General features: G+C 40.5%; 1 protein-coding gene across 1 annotated transcript in view; it reads left to right on the top strand.

Annotated features, from left to right (window-relative positions):
* Positions 1–20,230, top strand: part of LOC106881956 (endoplasmic reticulum resident protein 44) — a 60,304-nt gene that overhangs the window by 2,013 nt on the left and 38,061 nt on the right. The window contains exons 2-9 of the mRNA XM_052977183.2: positions 12,160–12,229; positions 12,734–12,773; positions 13,548–13,617; positions 14,997–15,042; positions 16,061–16,245; positions 17,805–17,920; positions 18,684–18,741; positions 19,100–19,216. Coding sequence (XP_052833143.1) covers positions 12,160–12,229; positions 12,734–12,773; positions 13,548–13,617; positions 14,997–15,042; positions 16,061–16,245; positions 17,805–17,920; positions 18,684–18,741; positions 19,100–19,216 — 702 coding nt within the window. The remainder of the gene's footprint in view (positions 1–12,159; positions 12,230–12,733; positions 12,774–13,547; positions 13,618–14,996; positions 15,043–16,060; positions 16,246–17,804; positions 17,921–18,683; positions 18,742–19,099; positions 19,217–20,230) is intronic.

The following is a 20,230-nucleotide window of genomic DNA, read 5'->3' as shown; positions in this document are numbered from 1 at the left end:
CACCTATATCGGTTGTCAAGAGACGGCGGGGAACAAACGCAGACAGACACACACACATACATGCATATATACATATATATACATACAATGGGCTTCTTTCAGTTTCTATCTAGCAAATCCACTCACAATGCATTACTTGGCCCGGGCCTATAGCAGAAGAAAGATACTTGCCCAAGGTACCACGCAGTGGTACTGAACCCGGAACTATGTGATTGGGAAGCAAACTTCTTGCCACATTTACATGCTATCATTTGTAGCTTTATGTGCTTCGAGATCCACTCTTCCGAGATGCAATTATTTCACGTTCTCTCGAAAGTTCATAAAAAATCTTATGACGTCAACAAATATATATATATATATATATATATATATATATATATATATATATATATATATATATATATATATATATAATTACACACGTAAATAGACTTTCATTCATAAACTTAAACTACAAAATAGAATGTTAAAGAGGTTATTTTCATAATGATACAATTGATTGCTGTTGTTGAATTCTAGGTCATTTCCGAGCCAGCAGAGCTATGTTCAAAAGCGTTCCGGTCATGACCACCCTGTCCTAATCTCCCTACAAACACAATGTATTTTGAACTATATTATCTGCATGTCTTTGTTTTGTTTTTTTGTGACGCAAGTAAAGTATGATTTCAAGAAGGCTTGGCTGCTATTACTTGTTGTCAAGGTCGACTGACCACGTATGAGCGCCCGCCCGTTAAGAGGTCAGAGGTTAGACGGCGCTAGTGTGTGATGCGTGTATACCTAGACGTGTATGATCAGCGATCCGGTTTCGTTTCCTGGATGTTGTTACTACAACTTCATCTCCACCACCGGCGTATTTTGGGAAGGCATGCATGTCACACAATCTCCTGTATTTCATAGAACCGAAACCTAGTTAAGGACTCTGGAGTTGTTTAGCTCTGATCAGGCCTGGCAAGGCGTTCCAATTGTGATCATCCATCCTCCATCCCTCTCTCTATCCGTCTGTCTGTCCATCCTATCTGTCTATCTATCCTATCTATCTATCTATCTACCTACCTACCTGTTTACCTATCTATCTGTCTGTCTGTCTTAACACTATTGGATGTGATTTAAAGGAAATTTGGCTGCAATTTCTAACAGCAAGACCCCCCCTCTTTTACTTTTCCCCCACCCCAAAATCAAGTATTACTATTGCTGCTGGTGAGAGCATTTGAAATCTGTCGATTCAGTTTCGATATCAGTTAGAAGGCATTTCCCTAATGCTCTTGGGAAAATGCATAGAGGCCACAGCACATCCTGTATCTTAATCCCAGGCCTTCAAGATTGTAGTAGAGGTTAATGATTACTGCTGTAAATTCCTTTTCGTATCCGAGGCGGAACATTTTCGGTGTCTGTTGTTTCAGGTTTTCATATTTCACCCGTATGTGCACCCACCACCACCACCGTCGTCATCGTCATTTTCATCATCATCATCATCATCATCATCATCATCATCATCATCTACGACTCAGCGAAGGAACAATCACGCTGTCGCTCGACTTGCTATAAACAGCAGCCAAATCTACATTGAATCAGACCTTATACAGGATCTGTTGGGTAACACTACTGACCCTGGTTTGCCGAATGACTGGATGGTCACGACTTGAATGTCTTTCGATCATGGTCCTGTGGCGCGATCAGTACTGGCCTGGGGTTAAACAGTGGTTTCATATTTTTGGTACAAAGCCAGCAATTTTGGGGGGAGACAGCTGGTCGATTGCTTCGATCGCAGTGGTTGGTGTTTTGACAAAACCCCGAAAGGGTGAAAGAGTAAGCTCGATCTTGGCGGAATTTGAACTCGGCCACCTTTATCATCGCTATACCGCCTCTGTCATCACCACCACCGGTCATCATCGTCATCATCACCCTTACCATCATTCTCTTTAACAACAGCCATGATAGGTCTGCGGAATTGGTGTGGATGGTTCGGATCCCGGCGAGGAATACTTCTGAAGTCTTCGGAAGTTTGGATCTAGATGTTTATGGTTCAATTCTCACCAAGCTCTATTATGTCCTTATTCTCCTGGGGGTGGGGGTGAATTAATCAAAAAACAAGTACCAGTAGAGTACTAGAGTTCAACACGTGACCTTCTGTCTATCCTGACGGGTATCATTCATTAACCTACGGCCATACTGGGGCAGTACCTCTTATGGTTTTACTTCATTGTATCGAGTGCAGTAATTAATTTCATCGGTTTCTATTCATCGAATGGCTAAGTTTACAAAGGGACGCAACTCGATCCACAGTCTTGAAAAGAAAAGAAAGGCGAGAGGGCCACACTTGCATAATGTATTCCTTGATAGTCTGTGCCAGAGGTCTGCTCAGTTAGGGTTGACCTGACCTCAGGCTAAACCAAAAAGCGGCTTTTCAAACTTGTTGATGTGATTGAATTTTCTGTATGTTTGCTTGCAATTCGATTATTGAGTATCGATCTTATCTTAGACACACCTGTTGCTACATATCTATTTCTACATGTACGCATATATACATACATATCATCATATATTTATACACACATACACATGTATATATACACACACATATATACATATATATACACATACACATGTATATATATATATATATATATATACACACACATATACATTTGTATACACGTGTATATATACAGGTATATATATATACTCCAGTACTTATGTTCTTTTTAAAAGTTTGTTACTTATTCTATCGATCTCTTTTGCCGAACGACTAACTCATTAGGACCTAAACGAACCAACACTGGTTAACTAACGCTGGTAGAGAGCAAACATATACACACGCATGCATGTATTTGATGGGCTTCTTTCAGTTTCCGTCTACCAAATCCACTCACAATGCTTTGGTAGACCCACGGCTATAATAGAAGACACCTGCCCCAAAATGCCATACAATGCCTGAGGCAAAAGCAGACACTTGCGCAAGGAGTCACGCAGTGGGACTGAACCCGGAACCATGTGGTTGGGAAGCAAGCTTCTTACCACACAGCCACGCCTTCGCCTATATATATACATATATATACATTCACATACGGATAGATAGAACATTAAGACGTTCTCCTTTTGTTTATATTTAAAACAAACGTGTGTGCTGAGACTGTTGACTTTTGCTTTGTGAGATGTAAAGAGTTCTTGACCCTCCCGCAGACATTGGGGCGGGGTGGGGCGGCTTTGTATGAGAAACCTCTATGTTTACATAACATACATTTGGGATACCCACACAAACACGAATGTGTTGTCTATCTATCTGTCTATCTATCTACTTATCCATCTATCTATCTATCTGTCTACCTTCATACATAACCATCTATCTATTTATCTGTCTGTCTATCTATCTACCTATCTATCCACATACGTACCAGTCTCCCTCTGTGTCTGTCTGTCTACTAATGTACCAATCCCCTACCTATCTACCTAGCTATTTTATTGTCTACGGATGTATCAATCTATCTATCTACATGTATATGTTGCTATCTACCCGTCTTTTCTTTTACACGTGCCCTCTTACGAGCTATCGCCTTTCCCCTACCCCCCAATGTATGTCACCCGCAAATGTTTACGTAGATCAATCTCTTCCAATCACGTTCGATGTTTTCTGAAACTACAAACAATACACACACACACGAGACAGAGACTGTGTGTGTGTGTGTGTGTGTGTGGTCGTTTTCTTTCTCAGAAGACAGCTGATTATGCTGAGCCAAGTTATTATGGAGGGGAAAGCCGTTGTTTCGAGTCACGCTCGGGTACCTGATCACATTACTTTAGCTCTACAGTGAATGTTATTAGAAGAAATACAAACCACATTTCTGAGCATTCCCAGCAGCGTTTTCGGTGCTGTTACCTTTTTTGGGACTGCCATGAATACCTCGACTTCCTTGTCCCCCAAAGATTGCTGTTGTGGCTTCTGTAAAATGGGGGTCTGCTCTCTGTAAATTATTCCGTTTTATTTTTCATCCATAATAATAATAATAATAATAATAATAATAATAATGGTTTCAAATTTTGCCACAAGAGCAGCAATTGGTGGGGAGGGAAGGAATCGATTACATGAACCCCAGTTTTCAACTGGAACTTAATTTATCAACCCCTTGAAAGGATAAAAGGTAAAGTCTACCTCGGCTTCAATAATACATAAATGATTACACCTTCTCAGGTTTCGTTTCCCTCATACCTGGTGACCGTGTGCGTGAGTGAACGTGGATTTAGCCAAATGAGGTTAGCTTCCTAGTGACGACGTGTTCGGGGTTCGACCTCCCAGCGTGGCATCCTCAACAAGTGACTTTGACAATTGCCTCGGGTCAACCGAAACCGAATGAGTGAATTGTCGTGTCGGTTTTTGTTTGAGAATTATGTTAAGGGTACCCGCGTCTGTGGAGTACTCTCTGTTCAGGCTTGGCTGTGGGGTTAAGACGTTCGCTTTGCAACCACGTGGTTTGAGGTTCGGTGCAACTGCGCGGCACCTTGGGCATGTATCTTCTCCTGTAGCCCCAGGCTTTTCCAACGTCTTGTGAGTGAATTTGTCGTGTGTGTATTTGTGTTTCTCCTCCATCGCAGCTTAAGAAACGGTGTTGCTTTGTTCACGTCCTTGTAAAATTAGCAGTTCGGCATAAGAGACTGATGAAATAAGTACTAGACTTTTAAAAACAAAAAAAATAGGTACAGGGGTCGATTTGTTTGACTCCCGTCGATGCAGTGCCCCAGCATGGCCGCAATCTTGTGATTGAAGCAAGTAAAAGCTAAAAGCTAAGATAACTTGATCGAACTACTTCAATTTTAATGGAACCCGACTAGAGAGGCATTAGATATATATTTAGAAATTTATCATATATTTTTCTATGCATATTTTGCTCACCCTACCTTCAATAAAAAAAAAAAAAAAAAGTCTACCTGTTTGCGTGTGTGAAATCGTGACATACTTCTCTGTTGCACACACATACACCCACCACCCACCCGTAGGTAGCAGTCTGTGTATGCGAAGGGTGGCTGTTGTTAGAGTATGTAGTCTGTCCAGTTCTGGAACCTACTTCAAGCTTGCTCTGGCGTTATTCACACACACACACACACTATAACAATTCCTCTTACCACATCTTACTCTTTCTATATTTCTCTCATCGTCGTCTGTGGATGTGTTAACGCCGGTGTTAAAACGGGGGGTAGCTGATGAAGGAAAATGTTCTCTATGTGGCCTGTGTGTTTTCTGTACTCTGGTTCATTATTATTTTCTTGTCTACGTTTTGTTTGCAATGTCCTGTACCCAGATATGCACCTATATATACAGGTAGACGTAGGTATGCACATACCTGTACGTATATATGCATATACTCATTTATTATTTGTTTTATATATATATATATATATATAGGCAATCCTTCGGTATTGGTAGACGACGTCATTCACCCACAAAACCTTCCCTCTTGACATAGATAATAGCTGTAAAACAGGGTGAATGACGTTTCCTCACACCAATACCGAAGAGTCGCCACACACACATATACACACACACACACACACACATAGTACTCTTCGTTTATGTTAGCCCCGACACCTCCTCCCCTTTTTTTAATGCACCTCCCCCCTCACTTTCTCCTCTCTGTCTACCTCTCACCTCTCCTCCCATGACGTTGAACGCACCTCTCTCTCTCTCTCTCTCTCTCCTTCCCTCCCCCTTTCACTCAACAGCATCTCTCACCCATCTATCTTGTTTCTAATTTTTAATCTCTTCCTCTTCCTCTCACTCCGTCTGCCTTTCTCCTCCCCCCTCTCTCTCTCCCTATCTATTATTCTTTCACTTTTCCCCCTCTCTCCCGTTTCTCTCACTCCATCCCCTCCTCGATTTCCTTTTCTTTATGTAACCCCCTCCCCCCCTGTGTGTGTGTGTCTGCATACGTATTGGATTTACCCCCCCCCCCCCCATCCCGTTGCCCATTTTTCCAATTACGCTTGTAACAGGTGTGAAAAGCTACAAACATGTAAATAATAACAATAATAATAAATAATAAATAACAATAATAATGGTTTCAAATTTTGCCACAAGAGCAGCCATTTTGGAAAACGGGATCAGTCAGTTACATCGATCCCTCAGTGTTTCATTGGTATTTATTTATCGACCCCGAAAGGGAAAGTCGACCACGGCAGAATTTGAATATAATAATAATAATAACAACAACAACAACAATTATAGTGGTTATTGTTTTTGTAGTATTAGTTTCGAATGTGTCCTTCCAATTTTGTTCATCATCATCATCATTTTGATTACTGCTACTCGTGGTATATATGCATATATATATATACATATATATATACATACAATAACACGTGCATAGGTTTCAGTTCCACTGCCTTTGTTAGTCGGTGAAATATCCAGCTAACTGACTAATCAATCGCTTGTTTAATTGCTTATTATGCTTGTTAGACTGAACAATCAGTCGGTGGTTTATTAGTCGGTTCTATCGCATGTGTACAAATCTTTTTCTTTTTTCTTTCTTTCTTTCAAAATATGGACAGGAATCTATTTTACAAAAGAAAAACAAGAGAAAGAAAATAACGAAACAGCAATGCAGTACGGACTGCTTCAATATATATATATGTATATATATATATATATATATATGTATTCTTTTATTTGTTTCATTCATTTGACTGCAGCCATGCTGGGGCACCACCTTTAGTCGAACAAATCGATCCCGGGACTTATTCTTTGTAAGCCTAGTACCTATTCTATCGGTCCCGAACCGCTATGTTACGGGGACGTAAACACACCAACATTGGTTGTCAAGTGATGGTGGGGGGACAAACACAGACACACAAACTGTTTGCCCCGCATCACTGTTTGAAAACTGGTGTTGGTGTGTTTACGTCCACCCAACTTGGTGGTTCAGCAAAAGAGATTAATAGAATTAGTAATAGGCTTTAAAAAAATAAGTCCTGGGGTCAAGCTGTTTAACTAAAACCCTTCAAGGTGGTGCCCCAGCATGGCCACCGTCAAATGACTGAAACAAGTGAAAGAATATATATATGTATATATATGTATATATGTATATATATGTATATATGTATATATATGTATATATGTATATATATGTATTTATGTATGTGTTTGTATATTTATGTCCATATGTATGTGTATGTGTTTGTATATGTACGCACATATGTTATTTCTTTACTACCGACAAGGGGCTACACACGGAGGGGACAAACAAGGACAGACAAAAGGATTGTCGATTATATCGACCCCAGTGCGTAACTGGTACTTATTTAATCGACCCCCGAAAGGATGAAAGGCAAAGTCGACCTCGGCGGAATTTGAACTCAGAACGTAGCGGCAGACGAAATACCGCTAAGCATTTCGCCCGGCGTGCTAACGATTCTGCCAGCTCGCTGCCGTCTGTGTACGTACATATGTGTGTGGCTTTATATGGCAAAAGAGAGACCAACAGAATAAGTACTGGGCTTACAAAGAATAAGTCTTGGGGTTGATTTGTTCGACTAAAATGCAGTGCTCCAGCATGGCCGCAGTCAAATGCCTGAAATAAAGAAAAGCACAAAAGAATATGTGTTGTATGTATCTATGTGTGTGTGTGTGTGTGTGTGTGTGTGTACACAACCGGCTGGCAGATCTATAAATATGTCTTGTGATGACAGGTGCTTGTCTTTTGAACCTTCCTTCAATTTATTTCTGTTGTTGTTTGTAATTAATTACAGGAGATAATCAGCTTGACTTCCAGTGTCAGTTGTCTCACTCGTTAAAAGTCATGCATCTTTTTATCTCGCAATCATTTCAGTCGTTTTAACTTGCGGCCATGCTGGGGCGCCAACTGGAATGGTTTTAGTTGAAACCAATTGACTACCCACCCCATACCCCGGATTTATTTTTAAAACCTAGTGCTTATTCTAACCGCTAAGTTACAGGGATGTAAACACACCAACACCGGCTGTCAGGTGGTGGTGTGGGACAAACAAACAAACACACACACATATGTGTATATACTTTTGTTATTAAAACTGCCAAATCATCCCAAAATAAAACTGCTACACAGTTTCAAGTTCCCATTTGTCAGGCAATTGTGATACAGAATGAAATAAAATATATATATATTTTATATATATCGTTTAACGTCCGCTTTCCATGCTAGCATGGGTTGGATGATTTGACTGAGGACTGGTGAAACCGGATGGCAACACCAGCCTCCAATCTGATTTGGCAGAGTTTCTGCAGCTGGATGCCCTTCCTAACGCCAACCACTCCGAGAGTGTAGTGGGTGCTTTTACGTCTCACCCGCACGAAGGCCAGTCAGGCGGTACTGGCAACGACGTATGTATGTATGTATACAGAGTGGCCCAAAAGCAGGTTTACAGTTATCACATAGGCAGTTTAAATTTCTATCTTACAATCATATTGTTTCTGCACATCTTAAACAGATAATGTTCAATCTCTCAGATGCTCAAAATGTCCTCCTTCGACATTGTAACGTTCTTCAAACCTCTTCAGAACACCCTGACACGCAGTGCGGCACAAACTCTGATCTCCATCAAATGCTTAGCGGTATTTCGTCTGTCTTTACATTCTGAGTTCAAATTCCACCGAGGTTGACTTTGCCTTTTGTCCTTTCAGGGTCAACAGATTAAGTACTGGGGTCGATCTAATCGACTGGACCCCTCCCCCAAAATTTCGGGCCTTGTGCCTAGAGTAGAAAAGAATATTCTTCTAACCATTGCTCATTGTCTCTTTTTAACCAAACCCAGAGGTTTGCCTTTTCCGCTGTGTCCTGGATATGTCACTTCTGATGGTATTTGCTTTACAATGAACTAAGCCTAGCAACAACAACAATTGCCACCCTACCCTTTAAAGAATATTTTAGGGTTACATTAACATATTGTTTCCTTATTTAAGATAGCAAGGTATAACCTAAGGGAGAGTTGGCTGTTATTTCTAGCAGTTTGAAAGATCACAGAGGCTCCCTGTCCTTTTGTCTTGTTTGAACAGGTATTTTTAGAGCTGGCTTGCTATGTCATCACAATGCATACTTACAGGCTTGTTCTACATAAAATTCCACAAAATAGATTTGTTGTCCCTGAATGCCATCTGTTTGTGCCATAAACTAAGATGGCTAAGGAGGGATTATTGTGATCTTAAACCTTAAAACAGGTCTTAGCTTGTGGTTTTTATTTTTACAACTAGTTCATCATTTTAATGTCTGCTTTTTCATGCTTGCATGTGTCAAGCTGTGTTTATTAAGGCAGGTTTTCTATAGCTGGGAGCCCTTCCTGCCATTAATCCTCACCTGTTTCCAAGCAAGGTAATAGTTTACCAGGGTCAGACATGGTCTCGCAGAATGTCGGAAATGAATGACGCTGCGTGGATGACAGCAAGCAATCATTCTACACCTATTTTGCTGCATCAAGACAAGAAGACACAAACACACATGCACTCACACGCACATATATGCATTTATGTCTGCTATAATAATACATACGAATGAGAAAGGAAGGGGTGATAGATGAACAAGGAAGGAAGGGGTGAGGAAAAAATCAAACAGCATTTCAACTCTGTGAGTATGTGTGTGTGTGTAAAAAGAGAGGTGTGTGTGTGTGTGTGTGTGTCTCGTAGGTTCTTCTGTTCTTTTGACAGGTCTTGTTTTCAGTCTTGCTGGCTTTCTAGCAAGCTTAGTGGACGGGGTGCAGTTTAGTTACCAACAATCTAACCATGCATCAGCTCGTACTGAATTCCATGTTACTAGTAGCCCTCAGGGAAGACCTCCCAAGTAACCTGTTAAAGGCATCTGATCAAATTAACGAGCAAGCTTCGAATCTTCATTTAGGTAGAATATTTTTAACAATTTATCGTGTAAAAGTTGATAAAAATTAGTACAATCTGTGACATTCTTCATTGACAAGTTTATTTTCTCGTTAATTGTAAAAACAATATTGATTTATAAGGATGCTGTTGTGTTTTTATTTTATTCATTTGTGTTTTGACTTGTTTGCTTGTCTGATTGTTTCTTTAGTATCTGCTGAAGTGTATTAGAAACTTAACTGTAGCTAGAGTTTGGTGTGTGTGTGTGTGTGTGTGATTTGCTGTGCTTGAGAAGACATACCAAGCCAAGTGAAATCGTAGTCGTGGCCAGTGCCATTGACATGTAAAAGCATCCGTCCCAGTGACACATAAAAGGTACCCACTGCACTCTCGAAGTAATTGGAGCTAGAAAGGGCATCTGGTTGTGGAAACCAGGCCCAATTCAGACTGGAACTTGGTGTAGCTCTCGGGCTTACCAGTTCCAGTCAAGCCGTCTAACCCATGGAAAGCCGATGCTAAATGATGATGATGATGACAGACGATAACTTCATGTTTCAGTCTTATGACCTCATCAGCAAAGTATAGACTTTGCTGGTTTTGCCAAAGTAGGGATGGGAGACTCACCAACCGCATGTATGAGAATGTGCACGGGTTGATTTAGGGAACTAGAATTGTTTTGAGAATAACTGAGACACCACCCACTTCTTCACATCAACAACAATAAGAAGAAGACTGAGTGTTGTGTAATTGAAAATAGTGTAAAGCAGGTTATTTTTAACATATGGTGTATTTTCAACAAGTCTTTCCATGTGGTGAATGCATGCGTGTGTGTGTGTATGTATGTATAGACACACACACACACACACACACACACACACACACACATATATATATATATATACATATGCACATATATAATGTATGTGTGTGTGTGTGTCGAAGACCTATAAATCAGTTGTAACAAGTGTGCACATAGTGCGTGTGTATGCACACGTGTATGTGTATGCTCACGTGTGTATGCACACATGTATGTGTATGCTCACGTGTGTATGCTCACGTGTGTATGCACATGTATGTGTATGCGTGTATGAGAAACTATAAAACTGACATTACAACACAACTGCTGTTATGAACAGAACTTGTTTTTAATGTTTTAACTTGTCCAGGTCAGCTCCCTCAATCAAGCTTATCTATGAGGAAAAAAACCCCAGCAATCCAACCATGACCACCCCATCTTTTTGGGGGTAATATCACTACATCATACAATGTGTCTTGCACACCTTTTTGTTGGGGGGTTTTTTTTTTGTTAAAAAAGAAAAACAAAAGGGGAGTAGGGTGTAATTTGAGGGAGATTAACTGTTGTCCCTTGCAGTTTGAATGACAAGTGGGGGTTCCTTCATTGTTGAAATATAATTAGTATACACGATGGCAGTGGCAGTAGGGTACTTGCTTTTAGAGTACCATGTAATTGCAGCTATTTACTATTTTAATCATAATCATTAGTGACAAGGGTTGATTCCCATGGTGATGGTGGTATCATGCTGCTGCTACTACTACTGATGGTGGCGGTGGCGGTGGCGGTGGTGGTGGTGGTAATATTAGCCTGGAGGTAGAATGGTATTATAACAGCTGTTATGTGTTATTTTAACGCTCTGAGTAGGAATACTTAAAGCTCTTCAAAATTCAATTTTCTGACAGTTTATTCGAGATTTGATTGATTGACAATAAATGCTTTTTTTTTTAATGCTCAGAAATATGTTATTTGTGTACTTTATGAATGTAAAGACTATACAAAAGCGACATTACAAGACTTGCTGTATTATATAGCAAGCGATTATAATAACAATTCTCCCTGTATATTGAAGATGCTTTGTTCATGTATATACAGATGTGTATATCATCATCATCATTTAACGTTTGTTTTCCATGCTAGTATGGGTTTGACTGAGAGCTGGGGAGCTGTACCAAGTTCCAATCTGATTTGGAAAAGTTTCTATGGCTGGATGCCATTCCTAACGCCAACCACTCCAATAGTGTAGTGGGTGTTTTTTTTTTTTACATGCCACTGACATCAGCCATTCCTGAATATGGTTCTGAGATCCTTAAACTTCTCCATTTGTCTCAAAAATGTTCCACTAACAGACAAACTGCAACAAGAAGGCTTTCTTGAGAAGACCAACGTCTCAGTTCTTCACAGCACCAATTCTTTTCCCTGCCTTGCGACGTTCAAACCTCCACCACCACCACCACCAGCTGATGCCTGATAACTAAACTATCCTATGACATTGTTGTACTCAATAAGTGTGTAATTGTGTCATTTGTTTCTATTTCAGCTGTCTTTCTTTGAACCTTCTGCAGCGGACACGATCCAACTGACTGAGGGCAATATACAAAGCATTTTTGGTCAGTATCATTTAGTAAACCACTTTAACACTTTTTACATGAATATGCATACATACATACATCCGTCCATCCATCCATCCATACATACATGTGTCCATACATGCATGCATACACACCTACATACATCTGTTTCTCCATGAGATAATATCTCCCCATGGCCAGACATGTTTTCCATGGCAAACCAGAAACATGCAATATATCTTGTATGATAGTGGCACTTGTTTAGAACCAGTGATGCCGTCAAGAGGTAGGCCCCGAAACGGCGCACATTTTCTCCTGACAACCCCATATACTTGCTGGCTTCTGGTATGCGGAGTTTTTGACTGGTAGCATTTGCATGTGCAAGTTGTTTGCAAAACACGACTATGTTACTGTCTCTCATTGACCACACACACACACACACACACACACACACACACACACACACTTCTCTGTATAATGTTACCCCTGACCGTTACCCCCTCCATCAGCCTTTCACTCTAAATCTACCATTTTCTATTTCAGCCAGACATGAATTAGTATTTGTAAATTTTTATGCAGACTGGTGAGTTAACATTTTCTTGTTTATTTCTGTTGTTTATTTCTAGATTAGGGGAAAGTAGGGCTCTTATTTAGGCACCTTTTAATGAGGATCAGTATTTTATTCCCTCTGTTTAGGTACTGCCTAATGATGGACAGTGTCTGTCTCCTTCCTTAGGTACCTTCTAATGGAAAGTGGTCTGTCTCCTTGTTTCGATTCCTTGTACTAAAAATCCTTCAAGGTGGTGCCCCAGCATGGCCACAGTCTAATGACTGAAACTAGCAAAGGAATTACAGACACGTACGTCCATAGTTGTGGCATTTTCTGGTTTGCAAGCAAAGTGTCCCCTTGCAATGCAAAGAGGGGTTAGAAATTTGAATTTAAAATTGAGGAATATATATATAGGTGCAAGGAGTGGCTGAGTGTGGTGGTTCCAGGTTCAGTCCCACTGCGTGGCACTTTGGGCAAGTGTCATCTGCTATAGCCTCGGGCTGACCAAAGCCTTGTGAGTGGATTTGGTAGATGGAAACTGAAAGAAGCCTGTTGTATATATATGTGTGTGTGTTTGTACCCCCAACATTGCTTGACAATTGATGCTGGTGTTTACATCCCCGTAACTTAGCAGTTCAGCAAAAGAGACTGATAGAATAAGTGCTAGTAGGCCTACAAAGAATAAGTTCTACTGTTGATTTGTTTGACTAAAGGTGGTGCTCCAGCATGGCCGCAGTCAAACGACTGAAACAAATAGAAGCATCTCCCTGCTCCCTGCTAAACTGCTCTCCATTGATGCCATTTCAGGTGCCGTTTCAGTCAGATTTTAGCGCCAGTCTTTGATGAATCTTCCAAAAAAATAAAAGAAGAATTTCCAGTAAGTATTTCAGTATTTTCGACAATTCCATGAAACAGGTTAAATGCATCCACCCTTATTTATCACAGATGTTTTTGGTTCCAAAAAAAAAAAGGGGGTTCACAGTGATAAGTGAATAATAGAACATGTGAGGGCCTATAGGTTTCATTCTTGAGACCCCAAGTTGTCTCATTAACTTGCCCCAGTAATATCTCAACAGTTTTTCGACCTTGTCAGGCTATTTGCTCGAACCAGTGCAACTCTTCCATGCCAGACTTGTTGATTGAGTTATGCAAGCATGCACTGTCAGGCCTGAGTTTGATCTTTTGGTGGCCAAGATATTTCATCTGCCACAACTACAGATCATCATCATCGACATCATCATTTAATGTCCGCTTTCCATGCTGGCATGGATCGGACAGTTTGATAGGAAGCAGCCAGGCAGAAGACTGCATCAGACTTCTGGGTCTGTTTTGGCAGGGTTTTTACGGCTGGATGCCCTTCCTAACAGCAACCACTCTGCAGAGTGTATTGAGTGCTTTTTACATGGCACCAGCACAGGCGAGGTCAGTTTTGGCATGGTTTTTACAGACGATAGCAGTAATTTACTAAACTGAATGGTTTGATCCTGACCCTTGACCTTTGTTTTCTGGTCATCCATTCTGCATCTAGGGATATTTACCATTGACCCAAGAACTTCACCTGCCAAAATACTTCACATCTTCCATGCTGCAGCTCCTGATTTCAGCAGACTCGATGTGGTTGGGAAGCAAGCTTCTTTCGATATAATCATTCCTGCGCCTGTCCACGGTTGGAACAGCACTGAAGACTTCCTCTTGTGTTCCATGTTTGGAAATGGTTAAATCTGCACTGGTTCACCTTCTCGTCTGCCTCCTCCCACTACTACAACTTCTTCTCCTCCCACTTTTCCTTTTCTACTGTTGAAAGGATTTCAACTTCAAACACAAATTAATGAAACCCTTTCCAGTCGTGTGTGTGCACCCATGTCTGTAGAGGTGCATGGCTTAGCAGTTAAGGGTGTTGGACATATGATTGTGAGATTGTGGTTTCAATTCCTGGACAGGGGCCGTGTTGTGTCCTTGAGCAAAACACTTCATTTCACGTTGCTCCAGTCCACTCAGCTGGCAAAAATCAAGTAATCCTGTGAGGGACAGGTATCCTGTCCAGGTGAAGAACATGTACACCATGGAAACCAGAAAACCGGCCCTTAAGGGTCGACATTACTCAAGAAGGTAACCTTTACCTTTATGTGTCTGTAGATGTTGTGTGTGAGTGGATTGTGGAAGTGTGTGTGTGTGTGTATGTGTGGTTGTGAATGTGTTCAGTCCACCAATTGATTGACATAATTTCATTTTCTCTCTCTCCCCTTTTTTCCCCAGAATCCTGGTAAAATAGCATTTGGAAGAGTTGACTGTGATGCAGAAAGTAAGTGACATCATCTTTACATATTCTCTTTGTATTTCATCATCATTGTTGACACCATCATCATCATCATCATTTCTTTATTCTATTTGTTCTTTTTTTTTTTTTTACGTCCTCTCCCCTGTCAATGACTTCCTCCTCCTGGAAGTTTGTAAAATGAATACCAGTAATTGGTTGGGGTCTGTTTAGTTATTTCCTTTCATTGGGAGACAACAGGATAGACTTGGATTAACGAGATGACAAACAGACTAATCAAACGATTGAACGATGAAATGAACAATTAATCAAGCAATTGATTACTAAACTGGCTAATTAGTTAATTGGTTAACTTGTGATGACAATAACAAGAAACAAAATAGAAACAGAACATATTTTTTATTGGCAAAAGGGTTGTCCCTGGATACAATATACAGTAAGACCTCATTTTATGAGACTCCAGGTTTACAAATTTTCAAGAGTTTATATTTTGTTTACAAGTTTTCGCTTTACGAGCATTCTCCAGGAATGAATTAATCAAGGCATTACTGTGTATATATGTGTATGCATGTGTTTGTGTGTGCATGCATATTTGTGTATGTGTCATTATTACTGTGTAATGTCTGTTTTTCATGCTTGTATGGGTTGAATGGTTTGACAGGACTGTCTCAAGCTCTGGTGTCTCTCTGCTTCGATACGGTTCTATGGCTTGATGCCTTTCCTAATGCAAACCACTTTACAGAATTGTATTGAGTGCTTTTTCTGTGGAACCAGCACGAGTGAGGTCAGCAAGTGATTTGCAAGACAAGGCCCTTCATCTGAGTTTGGGGTGTGCAGTATTGAGGTGGGTGGCTTTATGCCAAGTGTCGGGATGTTAAACTATGATGGAAGGAGAGTAGCTTTAGGGGAGATGTATGGTTACCACCCCAGGTTGGAAAGGAAAGAGGAGGCTGGTAAAGATCTGTCTATATGGTGTGTGTGTGTGTGTGTGTTTCTTCTTGTATGTATTTATCTTATCTCTGGACTGTTTTATTTCTTTATTTAGCCAGTGTATCATCATCATATCACATCAGTAAGTATCCCACATTAAAGCTGTTCCGGAATGGGCAAGCGGTGAAAAAAGAATATCGGGGCCAGAGGTCCGTCGATGCTTTGGCGGAATACATCCGGGAGCAGCTTAGGGATCCAATCCAAGAAGTGAAAACCTCGGAGGGTCTCGATGAGCTTGATGTAAGTATTTCATCATCACCATCATCACCATCATCATTTTCACCACCACCATCATCATTGTCACCACCATCACCATCATTTAGTGTTTATTTTTCTATGCTCGCATGAGGCAGATCTCTCTCTGGTCCCTTTTCTCTCCCCAATCCTTGCCTATTTCCAAGTAAGATAATATTTCCCCAGGACCAGACATGTTTTCATGGAAGATTGGAAATGAAGAACTCTCGTTTGCATGATGGGGATGCTCACATGATGTCAAGGCAAAAAAGACAGCAATACACACACAGCAGGCTTCCACACAGTTTCTGTTTACCAAATTCACTCACAAGGCTTTGGGTCAGCCTGGGGCTATAATGGAAAGACTCTGTCCATGGTGCTCTGCAGTGGGACTGAACTGAAAACCACGTGGTTCGGAAGCAAACTTCACCTTCACATCCATCTGACTGATGCTTTGGAGTACCTTAATTCTTGGATTATCTTACCCGACTGGATTACCTCCACGGATTATGTCACATCATCAGATTACTTCTCGGAGTATGCCAGTTCTTCACCCTTGATCAGGCTTCTTACCACACAGCCATGCTCGGACCTAATTTGGGAGGGAAAAAAAAAGACAAAAAAAATAATTTTTAACCTTTTGCTTGTTTTAGAAATCATCATCATCATCATTTAACATCCGTTTTCCATGCTGGCATGGGTTGGACGGTTTAATTGAAACCTGCTAAGCTGGGGAGCTGCACCATGTTCCAATCTGGTTTGGCAGGGTTTCTATGTGCTGGTTCCACATAATAGGCACCTGGCACTATCTGTAGAGTGGTTGGCATTAGGAAGGTCACCCAGCCATAGAAATCTTGCCATGACAGACAATTGGAGCCTGGTGCAGCTCTCCAGCCTTTCCAGCTCCAATCAAACCGTCCAACCCATGCCAGCAAGGAAAACATGTTGAATAATGATGTCAAATCATGTTAAATGATGTCGTTCTAGGACATTAGGAGTTCAAATCCTACCCAAATCTACTTCACATTTCATCCCATCCAAGCTTGATTAGTCAGCCTCTACGTGAAACCTAATCAAGCAAACTTATTTCAATCAGGTGTCATCATCATCATCATCATCATCATCATCATGATCATCATCATCATCATCATCATCATCATCATCATCATCATCATCTCTCTCTCTGCTGGTTAGCTTTGACTTATCCTTTCAGAATTGGGAGGTAAAAGAAAAGAAAAGTACCAGTAATATACTTGTGTGCATTACTTCTGCCCCTCCCTATCTAAGAACCTCCAATGTTATTATTATTATTATTATTAGCTGGCAGAATCGTTAGCAGTATTTTATCTGCCATGTTCTGAGTTCAAACTCCACTGCAGTTGACTTTACCTTTCATCCTTTTAGGGGTCGATGAATTAAATACCAGGGAAACACTGGGGTCAATTTAATCGACTGGTCCCCTCCCTCCAAATTTCAAGGCCTTGTACGTATAGTAGAAAGGATTATCATCATCATCATCATCATCATCATCATCATCGTTGTCTTTTTTATACGTCTTTTCTCAGACAAAGAAGCGAAACATCATCGGCTACTTTGCTGACAAGGAGTCAGAAGGCTACAAGACCTATATGCGGGTGGCCAGTCAGCTGAGGGACGACTGCCCTTTCTACGCTGCTTTCGGGTAAGTTTACTTAGGCCTTTAGTATTCACATTACTCTGCCATAGACTGACACTGTAGAGAAGGTGCAAGAGGCCAGATCTGGCCAGTTTAACCCTTTAGCATTTCAGATTTCTCTGTCAAACGTTCTACTTATTTATTCACATTGTCTTGAATTAATCCAGCGTTATCTCGTAGCTTCAAGATGTCTATGATGTAATTGCTTATTTTTAGGATGACATTGTAGGGAAAGTGTGAGCGGCCACATCTGGCCCATTTGGACATAAAACAAGGCAGAATATTTAGGCTGAATAAGGCCAGTTTAAATGCTAAATGGTTAATCCTTTTAATGCCAACCCATCTGAAACTGTCCCTAGTTCTGTGGTAGAAACCTTTAAAGCAATCTACATTAAAACAACTTGCCATCAAAATTTCATGTTTCATTTATGTTCCAAACATTAGTTTAATAATGACAGTTGTTCCAATAAATTCTTTATTAGTCTTAAAACTAATTAAAACAAAACAGTGTATATTGACAGATATATAACAACAAAAGGGTTGAAGTGATCTTTATTAAAACTTTCCATCAAAACTTCATGTTAATTTAAGTTCCAGACACCAGTTTAATAATGACAAAGTTATTTCAATAAATTCTTCATAATTTTCAAAAGTAATTGAAACAAAAGTAAGTGTATTTCAACAGAAATATGGTAACAAAAGGGTTGAAGTGATCTCTAAATTAAAACCTAATAAAAATAATCTTGAAATGCTTCTAATTATTTTCCAGGCCCATTGCTGAGGCTGAAAGAAATGGAGCAGACACTATTGCTTTCAGACCACCAAATGTAATTATGATTATTATTATTATTGTTGTTGTTGTTGTTATATATTGGTTAATGTACAGTGTATGGGGGTGGAGAGACTTGCAGAAGGGGTGACTAGAACAGAGACTTGTGTGTCTTGTGGAGCTGGTTTGAGAGAGCAGCATTGGAGAATGTATTTCATTGAAGTCATAGGATATTGTAGTAGTAGTAGTAGTAGTAAACTGGTGAAAGGGTAGTGGGGAGAGAGGAAGATAGGGAAAAGAAAACAGAGAGGGTGAGTACTTGTAGAGAAGTGTGTGTGGGTGGATGGGTTGGAGGGGGGGGGCTCTTCAAACTTTGTTGTTTTTTTTCTTCATTTCTGTTGTTTCTCTTCCTGCAGACTCATAGGCAAGACAAAATCTTCACTGGAGCCATCACCAACTACGACCATTTACAGCAGTGGATATTTGATAAATGTGTCCCTCTCGTACGAGAGATCACATTTGAAAATGCCGAAGTCAGTTACCCCTTTATTGTAAATCTATACCTTTTGTTGTAGTTTTAGCCCCTGTTAAGAGGGTTCTGTAAAGTTTTCTGGCTTTAAGGGAATCGTGAAAGGCCTGGTTGTAGGCCCAGCCTTCCAAGTTCTTTCACAGGGCTTAGAAAAACTGAAGGACCACTGCAACAAGTGTGTGAATCTGAGAGGGGCAATATGTTGAATAAAACCGTAACTGAGCCTCATGTAATTTCTTTTACCCAAAGCCAGGAACTTTTCATCACCACCTCATAGATTTGACCCCTTTTTTAATTTAGCCCTTGTTGGTTTCCCTTAGTTGTTGCTTTTAGTCCTTGATGTCTGTGTTGTTATTTGTTTAACTCTTTAGCATTCAGAGGGCCTGGTGTTGGTGCGACGTAAAAAGCACCGAGTGCCCTCCGTAAGGTGGTTGGAATTAGGGCATCCAGCTATAGAAACCAGGCCGAAACAGACCCTGGGACCTGGTGCAGCCTCCTGGACTTGCTAGTTCCAGTCAAGCTGTCCAACCCATGCCAGCATGGAAAACAAACATTAAATGATGGTAATTACTCTGTCAAATGTTTTTGCTCATTTATTCCTGTTGTTTTGAATTAATCCTGTGTTATCTCATAGCTTCACAATTTCAATGATGTGATTGCTCACTTTTGAGACATTGTCAGGTGGGTGTGAGAGGCCAGATCTGGCTGGTTTTAATGCAAAAGGGTCAATTGAACTTTGACCATGTCTGTATTCTGTTAAACTTAACGAATCTTTATTGCTTTAAACTAATTAGCTGATTTGTATTTTGTAGAATAAATTATTTGCATATTATCTAACAAATTGTTAAACGAATATTACACAGCTGACCCACAGACGTGGCTGTGTGGTAAGAAGCTTGCTTCCGGGTTCAGTCCCAGTGCATGGCACCTTGGGCAGGTGTCTTCTACTATAGCCCTAGGCTATCCAAAGCCTTGCAAGTAGATTTGGTAGGCGGAAACTGAAAGAAGCCCGTCGTAT

The sequence above is a fragment of the Octopus bimaculoides genome, chromosome 27 (genome assembly GCF_046866305.1).
Source record: "Octopus bimaculoides isolate indiv1 chromosome 27, ASM4686630v1, whole genome shotgun sequence".
Lineage (NCBI taxonomy): Eukaryota > Metazoa > Mollusca > Cephalopoda > Octopoda > Octopodidae > Octopus > Octopus bimaculoides.
Note: the sequence above shows the minus strand (reverse complement) of the source record. Positions and strands in the feature narration are given on the sequence as shown.